The sequence below is a fragment of the Rhinolophus sinicus genome, chromosome 2, assembly GCF_057876585.1.
Source record: "Rhinolophus sinicus isolate RSI-liver-muscle chromosome 2, RSI-T2T, whole genome shotgun sequence".
In the NCBI taxonomy this organism is placed as follows: domain Eukaryota; kingdom Metazoa; phylum Chordata; class Mammalia; order Chiroptera; family Rhinolophidae; genus Rhinolophus; species Rhinolophus sinicus.
This window is the reverse complement of record NC_142502.1, coordinates 45,418,133-45,436,272: the sequence shown is the minus strand read 5'-3', so window position 1 is coordinate 45,436,272 and position 18,140 is coordinate 45,418,133. Positions and strand designations below refer to the sequence as shown.

At 33.3% G+C, this 18,140-nt stretch overlaps 1 protein-coding gene across 2 annotated transcripts in view; it reads left to right on the top strand.

Annotated features, from left to right (window-relative positions):
• The window catches only part of CDC40 (cell division cycle 40), a 43,481-nt gene that overhangs the window by 7,342 nt on the left and 17,999 nt on the right, over positions 1 to 18,140 (top strand). Inside the window, exons 1-7 of one of the 2 annotated variants that reach the window (XM_019735042.3) lie at positions 1,979 to 2,065; positions 7,860 to 7,918; positions 8,471 to 8,600; positions 14,346 to 14,429; positions 15,303 to 15,442; positions 16,530 to 16,626; positions 17,940 to 18,079. In XM_019735042.3, the coding sequence (XP_019590601.1) occupies positions 7,904 to 7,918; positions 8,471 to 8,600; positions 14,346 to 14,429; positions 15,303 to 15,442; positions 16,530 to 16,626; positions 17,940 to 18,079 (606 nt within the window). In that variant the 5' untranslated portion in view covers positions 1,979 to 2,065; positions 7,860 to 7,903. Of the gene's footprint in view, positions 1 to 1,978; positions 2,066 to 7,859; positions 7,919 to 8,470; positions 8,601 to 14,345; positions 14,430 to 15,302; positions 15,443 to 16,529; positions 16,627 to 17,939; positions 18,080 to 18,140 lie in introns of those variants that run through there. The other variant, XM_019735041.3, reaches the window with a different exon arrangement.

The following is an 18,140-nucleotide window of genomic DNA, read 5'->3' as shown; positions in this document are numbered from 1 at the left end:
AACAGAATAAAGATGGTGATATGATAGGGATAGTTCTAGCAATTGAGGACACCTCTGTGCATACAAAATCCAACTCGTATAGCTTATATTTTAGTGGAGGGAGGTAGACAATAAATATGTATGTCAGATGATGGTAAATACTCGTATAATGGCGGTAATGAAAGGAAGGTAAGGAGAGAGTCGGAAAAATGAGCAGAGACCTGAAAGAAGAACAATTCTGTGGCTATTCAGGAAAAAAAGAACAATCCAAGAAGAGGGAACAGTAAGTCCCGAGTCCTGAGGCAGGAATGTCCTTTGGTGAAATGCAATGAGCCAGTGAGGCTGGAGTGAAGTGAGCACAGACACATGGCTCGATGAAGACAGAAGCCGTAGTGGAGCGGATGGGAGGACGGGCATCGTGGAGGGTAAATTCTCAAGCACTTAGATTCGAATACCTCATTTTATAACAGCGATTTTGTGATTCCAGTTTGACTGAAACATAATTCAGAGATCATGTGTAACTTCCTTATAAATTTCAAACTATAACTTGAATGTCTTAATTGAATTGAAGATATTTATAACATGTTAAATATGGAAATTAAACCTGTATGAAAACATGTTTTGTACAGGAAGACAAAAAATGGGAACACCGTACTCCCTTAGAACTTATAATGAGTCTTGTGAGCCTTTGTTAGGCTTTTACGCTAAGTGGAGAAGCTACGGGAAGGTGTAGAGCAAAGGAGTAACACAATCTAACGAATATTTTAAGAGTCACACTGGCTCCTGTGTGGAGTGAGGCTGTAGAAGACGGGCCCTGCCACTTCCTGTTCCTCTGCAGTCCCTAAGCAGTGTCGTGGGGTATACATCTAATAAGGTTTGCTGAATAAAGAAAGCGTGGGGCCGGCCCGGTGGCTCAGGCGGTTAGAGCTCCATGCTCCTAACTCCGAAGGCTGCCGGTTCGATTCCCACATGGGCCAGTGGGCTCTCAACCACAAGGTTGCCAGTTCAATTCCTCGAGTCCCGCAAGGGATGGTGGGCTCTGCCCCCTGCAACTAAGATTGAACACGGCACCTTGAGCTGAGCTGCCTCCCGGATGGCTCAGTTGTTGGTTGGAGCATGGGCTCTCAACCACAAGGTTGCCAGTTCAATTCCTCGAGTCCCGCAAGGGATGGTGGGCTCTGCCCCCTGCAACTAAGATTGAACACGGCACCTTGAGCTGAGCTGCCTCCCGGATGGCTCAGTTGTTGGTTGGAGCATGGGCTCTCAACCACAAGGTTGCCAGTTCAATTCCTCGAGTCCCGCAAGGGATGGTGGGCAGCGCCCCCTGCAACTAAAATTGAACACGGCACCTTGAGCTGAGCTGCCGCTGAGCTCCTGGATGGCTCAGTTGGTTGGAGTGCGTCCTCTCAACCACAAGGTTGCCGGTTCGACTCCCGCAAGGGATGGTGGGCTGTGCCCCCTGCAACTAGCAACGGCAACTGGACCTGGAGCTGAGCTGCGCCCTCCACAACTAAGACTGAAAGAACAACAACTTGAAGCTGAACAGAACCCTCCACAACTAAGATTGAAAGGACAACAATTTGACCATTGTTCCCCAATAAAGTTCTGTTCCCCTTCCCCAATAAAATCTTTAAAAAAAAAAAAAAAAAAAAGAAAGCGTGCTTCTCCTGAATTTGGAACCAGATTAGGTCTTTTGAGTTAAGAAAAAAGAGGGGCTGGACTCTCTTAATTTAAGCCTTTGAGTAATATTAACTTACTTAGAAATTTTAAATTTGTTCAGATGGGATACAGTCAGTATTTTGAAAGGAAAAAATTGTTATGCGTTCTGATCTCTCTATATACATTACTTTTCTTAGTCTTTGATTATTAGAATTATTAATTATGGCACTAATGCAATAACCATAAAATTGGTGTTAACATGGCTAGTGTGACCTTAATGTAATTTTAAAATAAAACAGTTACTTGTCAGATCTTTAATGTTCATTTGGTTTTCTTTTAGGAAGATTTGGAGACTGGCGTTCACCTTGACCCTGCTGTCAAAGAGGTTCAGTATAATCCTACCTATGAGACAATGTTTGCTCCTGAGGTGAGAAAACATACTATATTTAACAAGCTACCTTTTGCTCAAGTCTTTAAATTACACATAGGGAGGTAAACGGTGAATTGTTCAGTTTTCTCACGAAAGTATACTATTTAAACTTTTAGAAAATATATACTAGTATCTATCAACTGTATCTCAATCGAGAAAGAAAAAGAAAACATGTCCTTCTGTTCTCCAAAAGTTTAAATAGTGTGTATGCTTTTGTGCGAATACTTTTAAAAATCCACTGATTTTTATCTACCAACATACAACTTAACCTGATAGCACAGAATTATGTCTTTTGAAAAAGGAAATCTCAAAATATCTGATTCTGAGATGTGAACTTAGGTAACATCTTCCTCTCAGTATTGATGAGAGTATTACAAATTAACCATAAGGGAAAAAGAATTTGGTGTGTTAACATCATCAATGCACAGTATATTACAAAACATCTGGCTACAAATGCTGCCAGACTGAGTCACTGCTGGGAAGTAGTCACAGTGTTTACTGCCTGCTCTGAGTAAGATATCTGATGGATTCTTTTTTCCACATGATGGTAATGATAAATGGTAATGAAAGCATTAAAGAAGGTGAGGAATGGAAAAATAAAAAAAAACACATTAACAGTGAAAATAGTCCATTTAGGAACATTTGTAGAAAAGATTAAATTTCTAGATATTTTGCCTTTTAAAAAGCAAAAAGAATGCTTGATTGACAAAATAGAGATGTCAGAAAATGGTCAACTATAAAATAAAAAAAGGCCTTTAGTAGCTGGATCTTTAAGAAGCACTTTAAAGATAGAGGTGAGGAACCAAATCTTACTGCATCTTGGTGGAGAAAGAGGTACTTTTTAATCTTTTTTATTTCTTAGTGTATAGTCATTGAGTTTTGTTTTGTTTTTTGTTTTTTTGGGGTTTTTTGATAAAGCAGAGTCATAAAGCTGTTTCACATAATTTGCCTACTTAGATTTCTGTAGTCACTTAAAATATGGCAATTGAAATGTGTAACACAGCCAACGATGTCAGTGCTAGTATTTAGACAGTGCCCTAGCCATTCTCTAGGTGTAAGAAAAATCTCATTCTTATGCTCCGAAATGTGGTACATTTTACATTTTATTTCATTATTTCTTAAATCCTTCTATTCTGTTGAACTACAGGCAGCCCTGTATTCTTTGGCACCATTTTAGCCAGCACATTGAAGAGAGGTTACGTATTACATATATGCTTTATGATTTTTTTAAATGAAAAGTACTTCAATGAAATAGGGCCACTGAATTCAGAAAATGAGAAGATTTGGAAGTAATGTGTGTAACATTCCTATGTCAGTGTATGTATTTTCTATAAAGTTTGTTTTTCTTAAATTTTTAGGTCCTATGTGTAACTAATAATACTGTTATGTAATTAGTTTTCAAAAATTCAAGAAAATTTAAAATGTCAAGATTATTTTGTGGTGATATGACAAGGCAGTAGGCCTGTTCTCTTTGTGGGATTATCAATCCTTTAATATGCTAGGCTTTTTTCATGTTAGGAAGCGTCACATTAAATACACACATTAGTTTATGTTAGAAACACCTCAATGCTCATCAACAATTTTAAGAAAAGTATGATGAGACTGAAAAGTGAAAAATTACAATTTTTCCTGGTTGCCAAATGAATTGTCTGTGACATAACATATTGTTAACTTTGAATTTTATGACTAGGGTCTGTATAACTGGGCAAAGTCTGGAAAGGTGTTATGAGGAACTTTGCTAGATGAAATTCAACTTCCCATATTGGAGAATCCACTGTTAGAAACAAGATAACCCCTCTCCTCAAGCTAGTGTTTATCAGAGATGATATGCTACGTATATTTTTTTAAAAGAAAGCAGACTATTTCCAATAGTGCTTCTAAAGTACTATTCAGATTTAAGGAGAGATTGCATCTGATTGTAAAGATTAGGAAAAGTTCCCTGAAAGAAATGGTATTTAAAGTAAGCAATACAATCCAGGTTAAGAACCTGAGATTTGGAATTAAAGAGACCTCTTTTTACATCTTGTGTGATTTTGGATTATCTTAAGTTTCTCACAGGTAAAATGAAGATAGTTTCTACTTTACTGAGTTATATGGATAAATGAGATAATGTATGATATGCTTAGGAAACTGGCACAGAGTAAGCATTTAATAAATAGTTATTTATATTACTATTATTAGCATTGATGGCTAGGGAAGCTTTTATGAGGAAAGATTCCAGGCAGAAGAGAACCGCATGAGCCAAATCATAAAAGATCTAAAGAACAGGAGTGTTTTAATCGTTATCAGTAGAGGAGAACAGGGACATAAGACTAGAATGATAGTTTATGTAATACTGCACAGCGCTCTCAGGGGGCCAAGGTAAGAGTTTGTCTTAATTTAATAGATGATAAATAGAGTTGTAAGATTTTTTAATGAAGTGGCATAATTAAAGCTGAACTTGTGGAAGGGTTCATTTGGTAAGGGTTTGCATGATGGAAAAGAACAGGGATAGAAGCTAATGAGATAAAACTACCATTTATTACTTTATACCAGGTACCATGCTGAGGGATTTATATATTCATATAACTTACCTCCTTTAGTCTTCACTACAACCCTATGAACCTAATCCCTGTTTTATAGCAAGGAAACCAAGTCTCAGATTATACAACCAGCAAGTGACATACGCAGATTTGCAGATTTGAGTCCTGATCACTTAACAATTGCTCTATAACTGGAAGACCAGTTTGAAGGCCATTGTGGGGTTTGCAGGGTATACCCCTATGCCTTTGATTCTGCTAGGTCAGTAAATTAACTGAATTGGCTATTTTATTTTATAGAATACCGCTTCTCCCTTACATGGACTTTTCCTAAAGTATCTACCTAGTTATCTAGATAAGCTTTCTCAAATTTATAGATAGAACTTGAAGACAGTAGCCATTGTTTTAGTCTAATCATTTTCTTCATTTCACTCAATCCGTTTTTTTATCTACTTAGAGAAAAGTGTATTTATTAGCTTCTCTAGACTCATATTAAACCCATAAGCTTCAGGGAAATTTTCAGACTTAAAATAATAGTACTTTTAGGAACAGAAAAAATGTAAAAGTTATTTAATAGGGAAAAAATGACAGTTACTGTTAAAAATTTGGCTGTGTGGGTGCCTGTAAATGTTAGAATGAACTTTAAAAATCATATTGCTCAGCTCTTTTATTTTATAGATGAGGGAGCTAAAGCCCAAGCTTATAGAACCAGCCCTAATAAAATATTCTTATACTAATAATATTTAAATTGTGCTTATGTCTTACAAGATTGAGGTATTCAATCAGTAAAATTGCATTGTGGTGATCTTTTCTAAATTTGTAGAAAACAGTTAATCAACAGACTCTTCTCACCTTAAAATTTGTTTATGAATATTTTAAACATTGATGACTGCAATAAAAATTAATGAAAAATTTAACAACAATCTTAAGTGTGATTATTAGTTCAATTAACTTGGGTTTTATTTTTCTATGAGAACTTACGATTATGATTTCATATACTCATCAGTTTTCACTAGTATAAATTTTCTTAATTCCTGTAATGCTATGATATACTGCTAAGACATTGATCCTCAAATATTGTACCTACTGAAGAATTTAGAGAATCACTGCCTCATAATATGCAGATCTCTTAGATTTATCAACCAGTGCCTTCACAAATTAAAAATACTTTTCTTCCAACTCTAATAAAATCTTTACTTCACTCAAGTGAAAGATTTAAAGATACCTCTCCCAGGAAAATCATGTATTCTTTTGGGTGTAGTGATTTGAATTAATACTTAAATGTGTATATTTTTATATGAAAGATTACAATTGTAATTGTACTTTAATATTGTCTTAGCTAAAAACTGTTAAATACTCATACCTAATTAACTTGAATATATATTTTTTAATCATTTGAATACAAATTTATGCTTGAACTTAGTTAACTACCAGAAGTTGAAAAGAGTATTTAGAAATTAGTTTTGTGTGTTTTTTATATGCTTTGTTTTGTTTTTAATGGTTAACCCAGAATTAAAAGAGGTGCATATTCACAGAGACCAGAAACATCTGGGAGACACTTTTTGGGCAATTGGGAAGAGCTGAGTCCTACTAAATCACATTCTCTGCCTTTGTCTGTTGACATTTCATAATGTCTTTAAGGTCAGCTTCGATAACTGCCAGTAAGCAGGCAGTTAGGTGAGCCAGACATACAGATGGATCCTCCCCCAGGCAGCTTCCTATATCATTAGGAGATTTTTTTCTGTTGTCTCAGCTTAAATATGTATACAACATAAGCATATTTAAATTTTTAGACTGAGTTAAGAATAGCAACACATGTGACATATACTTAACTGTAATATATGGATCTGTATTTATATAGAAATCAAAGTTCTTTAACACTGAGAATTTTTCTTTAAAAGATGGAGCCAGTTTGATATGTGTGGCCTATTGGAGAATTGTTCTCTTTTTGTAAAATCTTAATAAGACAAGACGATGGAGATTGTGTTTTCCTTTTTTAAATTGGAAATTAAAAGCACAATTGGTAATTTATTAGACATGATAGGAGTAACAATGAGAACAATGGGGATTTTTATCATTTTGGATTTTTTTTCTCCCCAGAAATAATCACATGCTGCTTTGCCAATGGTAGCTGACTATAGCAGGCAGAGCATCTAGGAAACTTTTACATCATTTTATTATCTTTAATTTTATAGGTGTTTCTCGTTTTGTAATAAATTTGATGACTGAATGAAGTTAACTGTAAATTCCAGCATTCAGCAAACTAGATTTTTCCCCTTTGTTTCCACCCATCAGCAAAGGAAGAACTAATATGGGCTGCAAAGTCTTGTACTATCCTTTATTATAATTTAGAATAAATAGTAATAAAAGCCTTATATATAAATCAGATTTTTTAAGATTGAATTTATTTAAAAGATAGAAATGGAAGCTCTCAAAAAAAAGAAATTTTGTAATTTATTTTCTTCTAAAGCAGAAAAAACTTTAAGGTAAATCTAACATAATTTAAATTCAGATTTTAGTGCATAATATAATGTAGATATTTAGAGATGGCAACATTCTGGTTAAGAGAAGATCAATAATTTATATTTAGGCTCTGGAAACCTATCATAGAAAAGGTGGTTTCTAATGGTAGTGACATAAGATGTTCTAATGTCAAAATGTTTCATCATGACAGCAGACCTTCCAGAGTTCAAATAAAAATATTCAGTCTAATTCCACTATTTCCAAAGTGAGAAGTTCATTTTATTTTTTATTTTAAAACAAAAAAGAAAGGAGTTGGATTTTCCCAATACTTTTAATAAAAGCATTAAGTTAATAGCACTTGACAGAATATATTCTAGGTGCTTTTTTACCCAATTTTTTTAAAAGTTAGAGTCTATGACTGTATAATTTAAGGAATATTACGTAATAGAATGCTAGATTAGGATTTATTCTAGCCTTGATTCTACAAGTTAATAAAACTATTGACTCTAAAGCAGGTAAAATACCTCATCTTCGGCTTTTTTCTTCATTTCTAGCATATGAAAGAAAATAAATACCTCTCTTTTTTAACTTTCCAGGATTTTTGTACAAATCCAATAACATTTGGAAAGCCATTCTAGAAGCTCAAAGCATAGTAAACAATAGATAATAATGGTGCTATTTTGTGTAGGACTTACAGTGTGACATTTCAGAGTGGAGAAATTTTATTTACATTTATAATGTCTTTTCCTACGGACTTTTTCAAGCACTTTACTTTTATTGTCTATTTTACTATCTTTTGCCCCCCATAGGATTCTGATTAATCTTTTCTTCAATACTGCTTACTGCTTTCTATATGCCAGGCACTATGGTAAGTATTGAGGATTCTAGGTCTCCACCTTTGAAGAAAGTAGAGGAAAAATATATATTTTTTAATTACATCATGGTACCATTATCAGTATAAGTCACCCAAAATTCCCCAAATCATTGTTTAGACCAAACTATAGTAAATCTCAATTATCTAGAGCAACACTGTCAAGTAGCGCTTCCTCCCATGATGGCAGTATAGTAGCCAGTAACCATAGGTGGTTATTGAGCTCTTGAAATGTGGTTAATGTGACTGAAGAACTGAATATTTAGATAAACTTAAATTTAAATAACCACCTGTAGACTGGGGTGAGCTATTATACATTCCCCTCCTTCTGTCCTAGGGGCTGATAAGCAGTCCTAATCAGCCATCATCCAATTGTACTGAGCTAAGTGAAGTGAGTGTGTTCCCAAATAGGTTAATAGACCCTGATGATTTAGAGTTGAAAATATATTGTATGTTGTATATTATTCTAGTAATTTTAGCCTTACACATTCAGAATTTTAAGTTTTTCTCTCCCCCCCCCCCCCTCTCTTTTTTCTTACAACACTGCAGTTTGGACCAGAAAATCCCTTTAGGACACAGCAAATGGCTGCCCCTAGAAATATGCTTTCTGGATATGCTGAACCAGCTCATATCAATGATTTTATGTTTGAACAGCAAAGAAGAACTTTTGCCACATATGGTAAGATGATTAGACTTAACAGTTTCAGGTTTGGCTTTGTTAGAAGTGTTTGTGTGTATGTGAGATAATCTATTGTATCATCTAACTTTTTAAATTTGTTAATCTGGGTTCCTTTAAAAAGGGTAGTGTGTTTTCTTATACACATCTATAAATATATAAATGGGAAGGTAAATAATTTTTAGCTGTCATTCTAAATCTGTTATGATTTCTGAGTACTAAAAATATTCTGTGGTCTTAAAAATAGAATATTCTCTCTGTTGTACTTGATAATGAACATTTATTACTAAATATCCATTATACACAGATTTCCATTGAAGTTAGTAAATAACAGGATAGATTAAGAGGTTGCATTTTTTTTTATTGTATACACTTGTTGACCTTACTCTGTTTCTTAGATCGTACCACTGAAAAGTATTCTATTAATCACCGAAGGGCATCAGGAAATAGAATGGCCACAAATTTATTGTGTAAAATAATTACGTCCTATCAATAGCAGGACATAAGAAAATGTATATGCAAGGCTGAGAATCCCCTCTAAAAGAATATGGTCTTTGTAATGCCCTTGTTGAAAGTTCCACAGATCATAGGTCCCTGTCACTTTTATCAGATTTGTCCATGTTTGGTAGTGCCTTTCCTATAATCTTTTCTTTTCCTATAATCTATATAAATTGACAGACACACTGATCATCTGCTTTAAAGAGTTTTTTTGGTAGGGGTGGATGAGCAAAGTAAATGAGAATGTTTTTAATGCCTGTGGTAGTAGTCATCGTCTTTATGAATTAATCACTTGTGCTGATGTTTCTTTCCCAAAAGAATAATTGAAAAAGAAAACTGAATTATTTTTACAATAGATTTAATAATCATTTTAGACATCAGCAATATTGTCTCTTTTTAAATTTTTTTTGCAGTTAGAATTCTAATACCTCCTTCTTTTATTTCTTATGGTAGAATTTTTTTAAAGTTCTAAACAAATTTTTCTGTCCTATTAACCATTAACTTCCATTAACCATTAACCATTAGACAAAAAAAGTTAAGACAATATTATGTTTTCACTGATGCTTTTTAGTAACAGTTATTTTCATTACAAAGTAATATAAACAAATTTTAAACATTTAGGAAAGAGAAGAAAAAGTTTACCTACAATCCCACTAAACTAAAATGTCTACTCTCAGCATTGTGGTCTTTATCCCTCCAAGTCTTCTTTCCTATTCATGTTTGTATTACAGAGCTTAATCTTTCTAAATTGAAAATTTTGCATCTCACTTTTTTATTCAATATTTTATCATAAGCGTTTTTCAGTATAGTCTCAAAGCTTAACAGTTTTGAAAGCTATGTAATATCTATTGATTGGTTGTATCATAATTTATATTATTCTCATGTTGGAAGGCTACTCTTGTAATGTTTAGTGAGCAATGCAAACAGACTTACTGTAAAAATTACTTTAGAGGTTTAATTATTTATCACAATATATTCTTAGAAACTAGTTATAAAACGATTGTCATTTATTAGATAATTATTTCACCTCTGCAAGGTTATCATTGTGTGCAAAACATCACAACTAAGACTACACCTCTAAAATCACCTAAAAGACTTCACTGAAATAAAAAGGTTGTAAGTGCATTGAACCCATTAATTGTATAAGGGATCCCATGTAAATATATATGGAGCACATTAAAATCAGTCAACTTTATTGCATCATGAATTTATTATATTTTAGCTTACAATAAAACAGATTTAAAGACTTTGCTTGTTTTCTTAGACTTTAGAAGGGCCTTAAGCAATAATTTAGATAGCTTAAATCTCCTTTAAAACAAAAGGGGGAAAAAGTCCGATTAAGCTTATGCTGGTACCTACTTTCCTTCTTAAATTATCCTACAGAAAAGAATAAGCATTTAAAATTATTCAGTTGGTTTTAGACCTGGGTTCAGAAATGGACTTCTTTTGTTTTTTTAATAACTTGTGTTTTTTGCCTCTCCCATTAGGAGGGTGGATGGGTTAGAATACAGGTTGAAAGTATTTTGTGAATTAAAGACAAAAAAATGAGTGCCGGGCTATGCTATATTAGGCAACCTGGAATAGAGGGAGTGGCCAGTTGCAAAACTAAGAAAATTGTGGTCTGTCTCCCTTATAATAATCTTAGAACTGAGAGCAATTTGTTTGAACTTAAATTAATAAACTAGTTAATCAACTTCAGTTTTAGCAGTCTCTCTTTTTTTCACCCCCAAGTATTAAGCAAGTATAGCTTGTTAATTTAAAAGTTTTATAATTTTCTCATAGAAAGTTCTTGTCTAACTTCAGAAAGTGATTCCGTTCAGATAATGAGAAAGAGTTTTCTTTCACTCAGGTACATGGAATGTCAGGCTATGAGAACTCTGTGTTACCTTCCCTCATTTGCAAAGTACCAGGGAGCAAACCTTCAGTCTTACACTGGTGTTATCTACGAGACATAAAGGAGATGGCACATGAATTCAGTTTACCTAAGTCTCATATTTATCACTATAACTCTGCTGGGATATAGAACAAATATTAATCCTACTATCCCTCCCTCCCCATTTTTAAATAGTTGTAGCAATGTTATAATCAAAGTATATTATTTCTGGAAGTTTCTATTGTATACTACATTTAGTGTATCACAGAACCCACCTGTAGACTCCTTATCGGTGAAGATGGTCTCAGTCTCATTTGTCGTATCGTCCCATTTTACTTACACAGTTTTGCTCTTAGCGCCTATTTATGGTATTTCTCTTGACTTCTCAGTCTTTCAGTGGTTTGTGTGAATCCTTTTGTCCTGTTTTCCTCCCTTTTTCTCTGAGATTCCTGGCCTGCTTGCTCCCTTGCTGGTCTTATTTGGGGCTTCTCAATGAGATTTCCTCTCTTTGTTCTCCTTTCACCCAGAATTTTCTCTACACCAGTCTATGGAATAGAATTTAAAGTAAATACTTTTAGTTTCACTATAGTTCCTAGTAACTTAGGAACTAAGTTACTTCAATATTAGAAACTCTTTATTAACCTTTTTAAATGATTTTAGTACTCTGAATGAAGATATCATAATTTATGTAAAAGTTCCTTGTATCATTTAGATTTCAAGTTGGTTCCAGTTTTCACTGTTAAAAATGTGATGATGTATATATTAAACTGCAGTAAAATGCTTTTTGTAATGTGCTGAATATCTGTGCATAAAACTTTGAGTGCTTTTCATTATTTTCTTAAGATGAATTCCCAGAAGTAGGTCTAAGAATATAAAATTTTTTAATCTTTTGTTATGTGTTGTGAAATTGCTTTCCAAAAGAATTCTCCCAACTTCTACTGTCACCACTATGTATGAAAGTCTTATTTCTCCTTACCTAAGACCCATGATTGTTTTTTCCTTTATTTCATAAACAAAATATTATTTATCTTTGTTTTTCCTTTATTTCATAAACAAAATATTATTTATCTTTGTTTAAATTTTATTCTTTTGGATTACTAGTGAGGTTGAAGGTTTTTCAACCTATATAAAGGCATACCTCATTTATTGCGCTTCACTTTATTGCGCTTCATAAATGTTGCATTTTTTACAAATTAAAGGCAAGACCCTCCATCAGCAAAAAGATTACAACTCACTTTATTTCGGTGGTCCGGAACCAAACCTATACTATCTTCAAGGTATGCCTGTATTTGTGACCATTCTTTTGCAAATTGTTTATAATCTCTTCCGATTCACCTATTTGGATATTAGTATTAATAATCTTAAGGATAAAAAAAATAAAATTGATAGCCATTTCAAATAAGACTACAAATGAAGAAAGTAAACATTAACTCCATTAACAAGATAAAATGGAAAATAGGTTCAGAAAGATGAATGAGAATATTTCAGAACTGAAATACAGGTATATCCATTTATTTGAGACTTAGGATAGTAGAAAACGGATTGGACTGAAGTTTTGTAATGTTAGAGTCATATCTTATTCTGTCACTGGCGGACTTCTAGTAAGACGTAGAGCTAAATATTTTAACTTCTCTTATTCATAAAAGGAAATAATATTATGCCCTAATTACCTAGGGTGGGAGGCAGTGGTGGTAATGGTGATAGTACCAGTAAAGATTTTACCACAGAGGATGTGGAAAGGAGATGAGAAAAAGTTCCTCTCAGAAACAAGACTGTGGCCAGAGAGTTTGGGGATTGGTGCTTATACAGTTAACAGGAAGGGCCAGGGATCTCCCTTCCCTCTCTGCCTCCTACTCCATCCCTCCAAACATGTAATGTAGTGTCATTTATATAGACATAAATCTCCTTCAAGATAGAATTATATTCTAGATACATTATGGTTGAGATGGGGATTTTTAATTATGGTATGTTGTCTGAATTTTATATGAGCCTTATATAGTCTCATTTTTTAAAAATATCATTTACAGAACACTGTTCTGTACATCAAAAAGATGAAAGATAAAATGACTCATGGGGTTTGAACCTATGATTTCAGAGATTCTATTCCAAAGATGTTGTTCTGCTGTCAGCCTCTCTTCTCTGGCTAAGAACATGTTTTAAATATTGAAAAATACTATATGCAAATGAGTTAGTAGCCAGGTTGTTGGTTCTAAGCATATCATGAGGGTGAGTTGGGCACTTACATCCTTAGCTTGTTTCAAAATTATGTTTGATGACAAACTGTTTTCTGTTTCCCCAAAGCAGTTCCTTTTAATCTTTAGCTGGAAAATTAAAATGTTAATAGCATCCACTAAGATGTGCCCTTAAAACAGAAAACAGGCCCATACTTTTATGTATTCCGTGGTTGTTCACGTGAGTTGTAGACCATACACTGATTAACGGTCTAGTTCTTTTTGTGAATACGCTAGATTATTATTCAAACTGATTTTACCAAGCATTTATCGTGTTAGCACCCCCACTTGAGAAAAAACTGATTTAATACAGATTTTCCTTAAGTTTCCATAGACCACTAGAGACCACGTTTACATGTAACTACATACGCTAGTTGAAGGAGTATATTTATATGCTAGTAGATATCCCTACTTACTTTTATTACCATGGCAATATAAATAATGATTTATAAAGTAGAAATATATTATTTCAAAACTGGAAGGGCAGACTGTCTTTACTGGGAATGGGATTTTCAAAATAACAGCTAGATTTTATGTGATTCTTCTTATTTTTTAATTAATTACCGTGTTTCCCCGAAAATAAGACCTAGCTGGACCATCAGCTATAATGAGTTTTTTGGAGCAAAAATTAATATAAGACCCAGTTTTATATTATATATATACTAAAATAAGACCGGGTCTTATATTAATTTTTGCTCCAAAAGACTCATTAGAGCTGACGGTCCAGCTAAGCCTTATTTTGGGGGAAACACAGTAGGAGTTTATATAATTTGATAAACTAAGCCATGTATTATTTGTCACTAAAAAGAAAGAGTTTCTGAACTTCTGAATGTATGGTATACGTATATTTTTAAGCTCTTACAAAGTTTAAGACAGCCATGTGATAGCTTGGCCAGAGAGGCTTTTAGTACTATAATGTCAGTATGCTAAAGTCATTAGCATACTTCTTATTCTGCTAAGTCATTCATGGTGTAGCCTGAGATTTGCGTTAATTGTGCTAAAGAGAAACATAGCTCAGGAAAGAAGGATTTGTCCTAAGTTAGGGACTATTTTCAACACCTTGGGATGAAAGGAGTATGTATAGAATTAAAATGAATTGTAAATGGGAAAAAATGGAGTCAGTAATTTGTGCTTCTTTCCTTTCAGGTTATGCATTGGACCCTTCATTAGATACTCATCAAATGGCTACTAAGTATATAGGTTCTGTAGAAGAAGCTGAAAAAAATCAAGGTAATTTATTTGAAATGGCATATATACCTATAATTACTATCTTGAAAAGTGACTTTAGACAATAGGAAAAAACTAATACTCTATTTAGCCTTGATTTTTTTTTTTAAGTTGAGACAACAGTGATTCTTTGTTTATTTATTTGTTTTTATAAAAGTTTATTTGAGCCCACACTGACAACAGGCCAGGAAGCAAGATCTCAAATGCTCCCAATAGTGATACAGTTTAGAACAATATAGTTTAGAACTATTAGTTTTACAGCTTGCTTTTGCCACTTATTAGGTTTACAACCTTGTAGGGAAGACAATTGTACTTATTTGGGGGAATTGTTACAAGTATTTGGCACAGTGCCAACCCTGTAGAAATCATTAAGTAAATTATTAATGTGTAGCTATTTTTAGCAATTTATTTCTCAACACGAATGTAAAGCTACATTTTAACAGCAGAAAAATGTCATTCATGTCTGTGGAGACTGTCTTCCAAGGTTTGCTTGGAAGGCTGAGTTTTTGAATATGTTTCAAAATACATGTTTGTGTTCATACTCATTTTGTGTTTTTTATTATTATTAGGCAAAGTCTTATATCTAAATGCTATCTTGTCACAAAGCTCATTGGCCTATTGGGTCTTTTCTTTACATGTATTAGAATTTGCAAAATATAATAGTGGTGGAACACTTTGTCTAGAAGGTTGAATCCCTTTTTGTATAACATGAGTTGTATCTGGCATAGGCATACAGATTTTATTTTGTATTTTTAAGTAAATCTTTAGTCACATGAGCAATCACCTTTTTAACCATATAAAGTAAAATTATAGATATGCTGCTATTTCATTAGATAAAGATCTGTATCTGAGATGTCTTTTTTTTTTTAAATATAGGTTTAACTGTGTTTGAAACTGGTCAAAAGAAAATAGAAAAGAGGAAAAAGTTCAAAGAAAATGATGCATCTAATATTGATGGTTTCTTGGGACCTTGGGCAAAATATGTGGATGAAAAAGATGTGGCCAAACCTTCAGAAGTAAGCTTTGATGTCTTTCATTGTCAGTTCAGATATATGCTATATCTTTATGAAGGATATCTATATTAATAAACTTTAGATTTCCTTAGAGAACCAAATGACTCATCAAAATTTCTCTGCCTTGATTAATTGAGAAAATAGTTTCTTTGTTTTCCTTTGGAATATTTTTACTTGTATTTATTTTCTTCCATACTTTCTCATTACAGTTCAATATTGAACAGTTTTTCATAAAAGGCTGCCATGGTAGCTGCTCTTCCGATATCAGATGTTCAGTTAGTACCTAAAGAATCAGCTTTACTATGATTGTAGAAATGATATAGGTTTTATTTATTTATTAATTTATTTAAAATTTTTAAAGTAATATATCTATATTGTGTGGTTTTTTTTTTAATTAACCTATGAAATTTATAAAGTAAGACTACAGACCCCTACCCTGATCCTCCCCACCTCCTAATCCCACTGTTTCATGAGCCAGTCACTGTTCCAGATCTTCGGGATACAGTAATGGACTAGATCAAGAGAATTCTATCCTCATGAAGCTTATATTCTAGCTGTATCTTACATCCATATATCTCAATAATATATATGCTATTTATTTATTTTAGACATCATCTGTTGACTTATTCATTATTACAAAGATTTGCTACTATCCCACCTCCCTTCCACTGCTCCTCCTATAAAAGTTGTTCACAAATCTATTGTCATTGCTTATATCCTTCTGACTGTGTAAAAGCTATTTACTGAAGAACAACATTGTGTGCTGAAACTCAGTTTCCTTCTGGTACTAGATTTTCTAATTGCTTTGTCCTTTCACTTGTGTAATTAGCATAATATGTTAAATATATTTCTCCATGTTTCAAAGGATGGGTTTTGTATAAAAGGAGTTTAAAAGTATTAACTAGTACCCATTATGTGTTTATTATTATTTTGTAATCAGTTGAAGCATTGAGAACGTTATCCTGGGAGACGTACTTGAAGCTATTGCTTCACCAAAAAGTGGACCTCATTTATAAAGTGTTTATAACCAACTTGGCTGTGATGGGGTTCTAGAGCATGCATTTCAAAGTTCACGCCTTACTTTCCTTAGGAGGAACAAAAAGAATTAGATGAAATCACAGCAAAGAGGCAGAAAAAAGGCAAACAGGAAGAAGAGAAACCTGGGGAGGAAAAGACAATCTTACATGGTAATATATTTTTTATGATTCTTCATTTTTACGATAAACTTAAAGATATTTACTCTGTTCTCTGTTCATATAATATTGATTGCCCTTATTAATCAGCTGCTACAATTAATTGTATTAAGAATCGTATTGGACAATTTACATCTCTAAGAAATTACAACAAACTCTTCTATGTTCTAATAAGGGAGAAAAATTAGCATGATTAGTAATAGCCACAGATAATTTTTTTGGTGTTGATGAGTTTTTAAAAATGATAAAAAAGAAATCTGAATGTTCGACATGCTATTTCCTAAGACAGAGTTGACCCTTTTTGGTGTGTCAATACTACCCAAGTCATTTTAACCTTTTTTTTTAACCCAAATCAAATATTCTCCAGTTTTCCTTACAGTTACTGGATTATACTTTAAAAGAATAAACTTTGTTTTCCATGTGAATAAATTGGACATTAAGACTCATGTTTATTTTGATTTATGGAAGGAAATGCATATATACCAAAATAAATTATAAATATTCTAGAATGCACGTGGTTCATTAATAATTAGTTATGTTTAGGAAGTTATGTAGTGATTATCTGAAACTACAAAGAATAATTCAGTACTGATAGTATTGATTATTCTAATGTTATATCACATATCAAATATTTAGGTTTGATGAAGCTCTACTTGGTTTCTCAAGCTCCAGTTCTATCTCCAAGGAGTCCATTTAGTACTGTGGTGTTTGCAGCCATAATAACAATAAACAGCCAACATTTATTTAGTACTCTGTGCCAGGCATGCTACTAAATGCTTTATTTACACTATGTCATTTAGTTCCCACAAGTGACTTGATTGTAAAATCAGTGGGAAGGAGAATGGAAAAGGAGCCCAGAAGGGCATAAAAGAGGAAAGCAGGGAAAAAGAATAGCTGATGTTTTTTGTTTTATTTTAACTTCCTTCTTATGCTGTTTTGCTTCTGATTCTTTACCTGTGACTTACAAGGCCCAAGTATTTCTTTTTCTTCCCTCACTGTAATTATACTACAGTAAAGTCTTATAATCAGTAAAATCTGTAACTGGGTAAAAGAAGTATAGATCTTATCCAGAGGTCTAATATTCTCTGGGTATTTAGGAATTCAAAAACACTACCTCTGATTGTAACAATAGCAATGATTTCAGGCAACTAAATTTTAGCCAGTCTTGGTCTTAGCATCAGAGTGTTATTTCCTAAATCTTAACGTGGAATAATACCTCTATGAACAAATGTTTGTTGTCATTTTAACGCTATAGGTTTCATGGCTATGGCTTGTATTCATTGCTTTCCTTTGCCTTCTTGTTTCAGTTAAAGAAATGTATGACTATCAAGGCAGGTCCTATCTTCACATACCTCAGGATGTTGGTGTTAACCTGAGGTCAACTGTGCCACCTGAGAAGTGTTATCTTCCCAAAAAGCAAATCCATGTGTGGTCCGGACACACAAAGGTAAGCAAACCCCTGGTTTTTGTTTGTTGTGATGTAGAATAATGTAGCTAACATAAAGTTT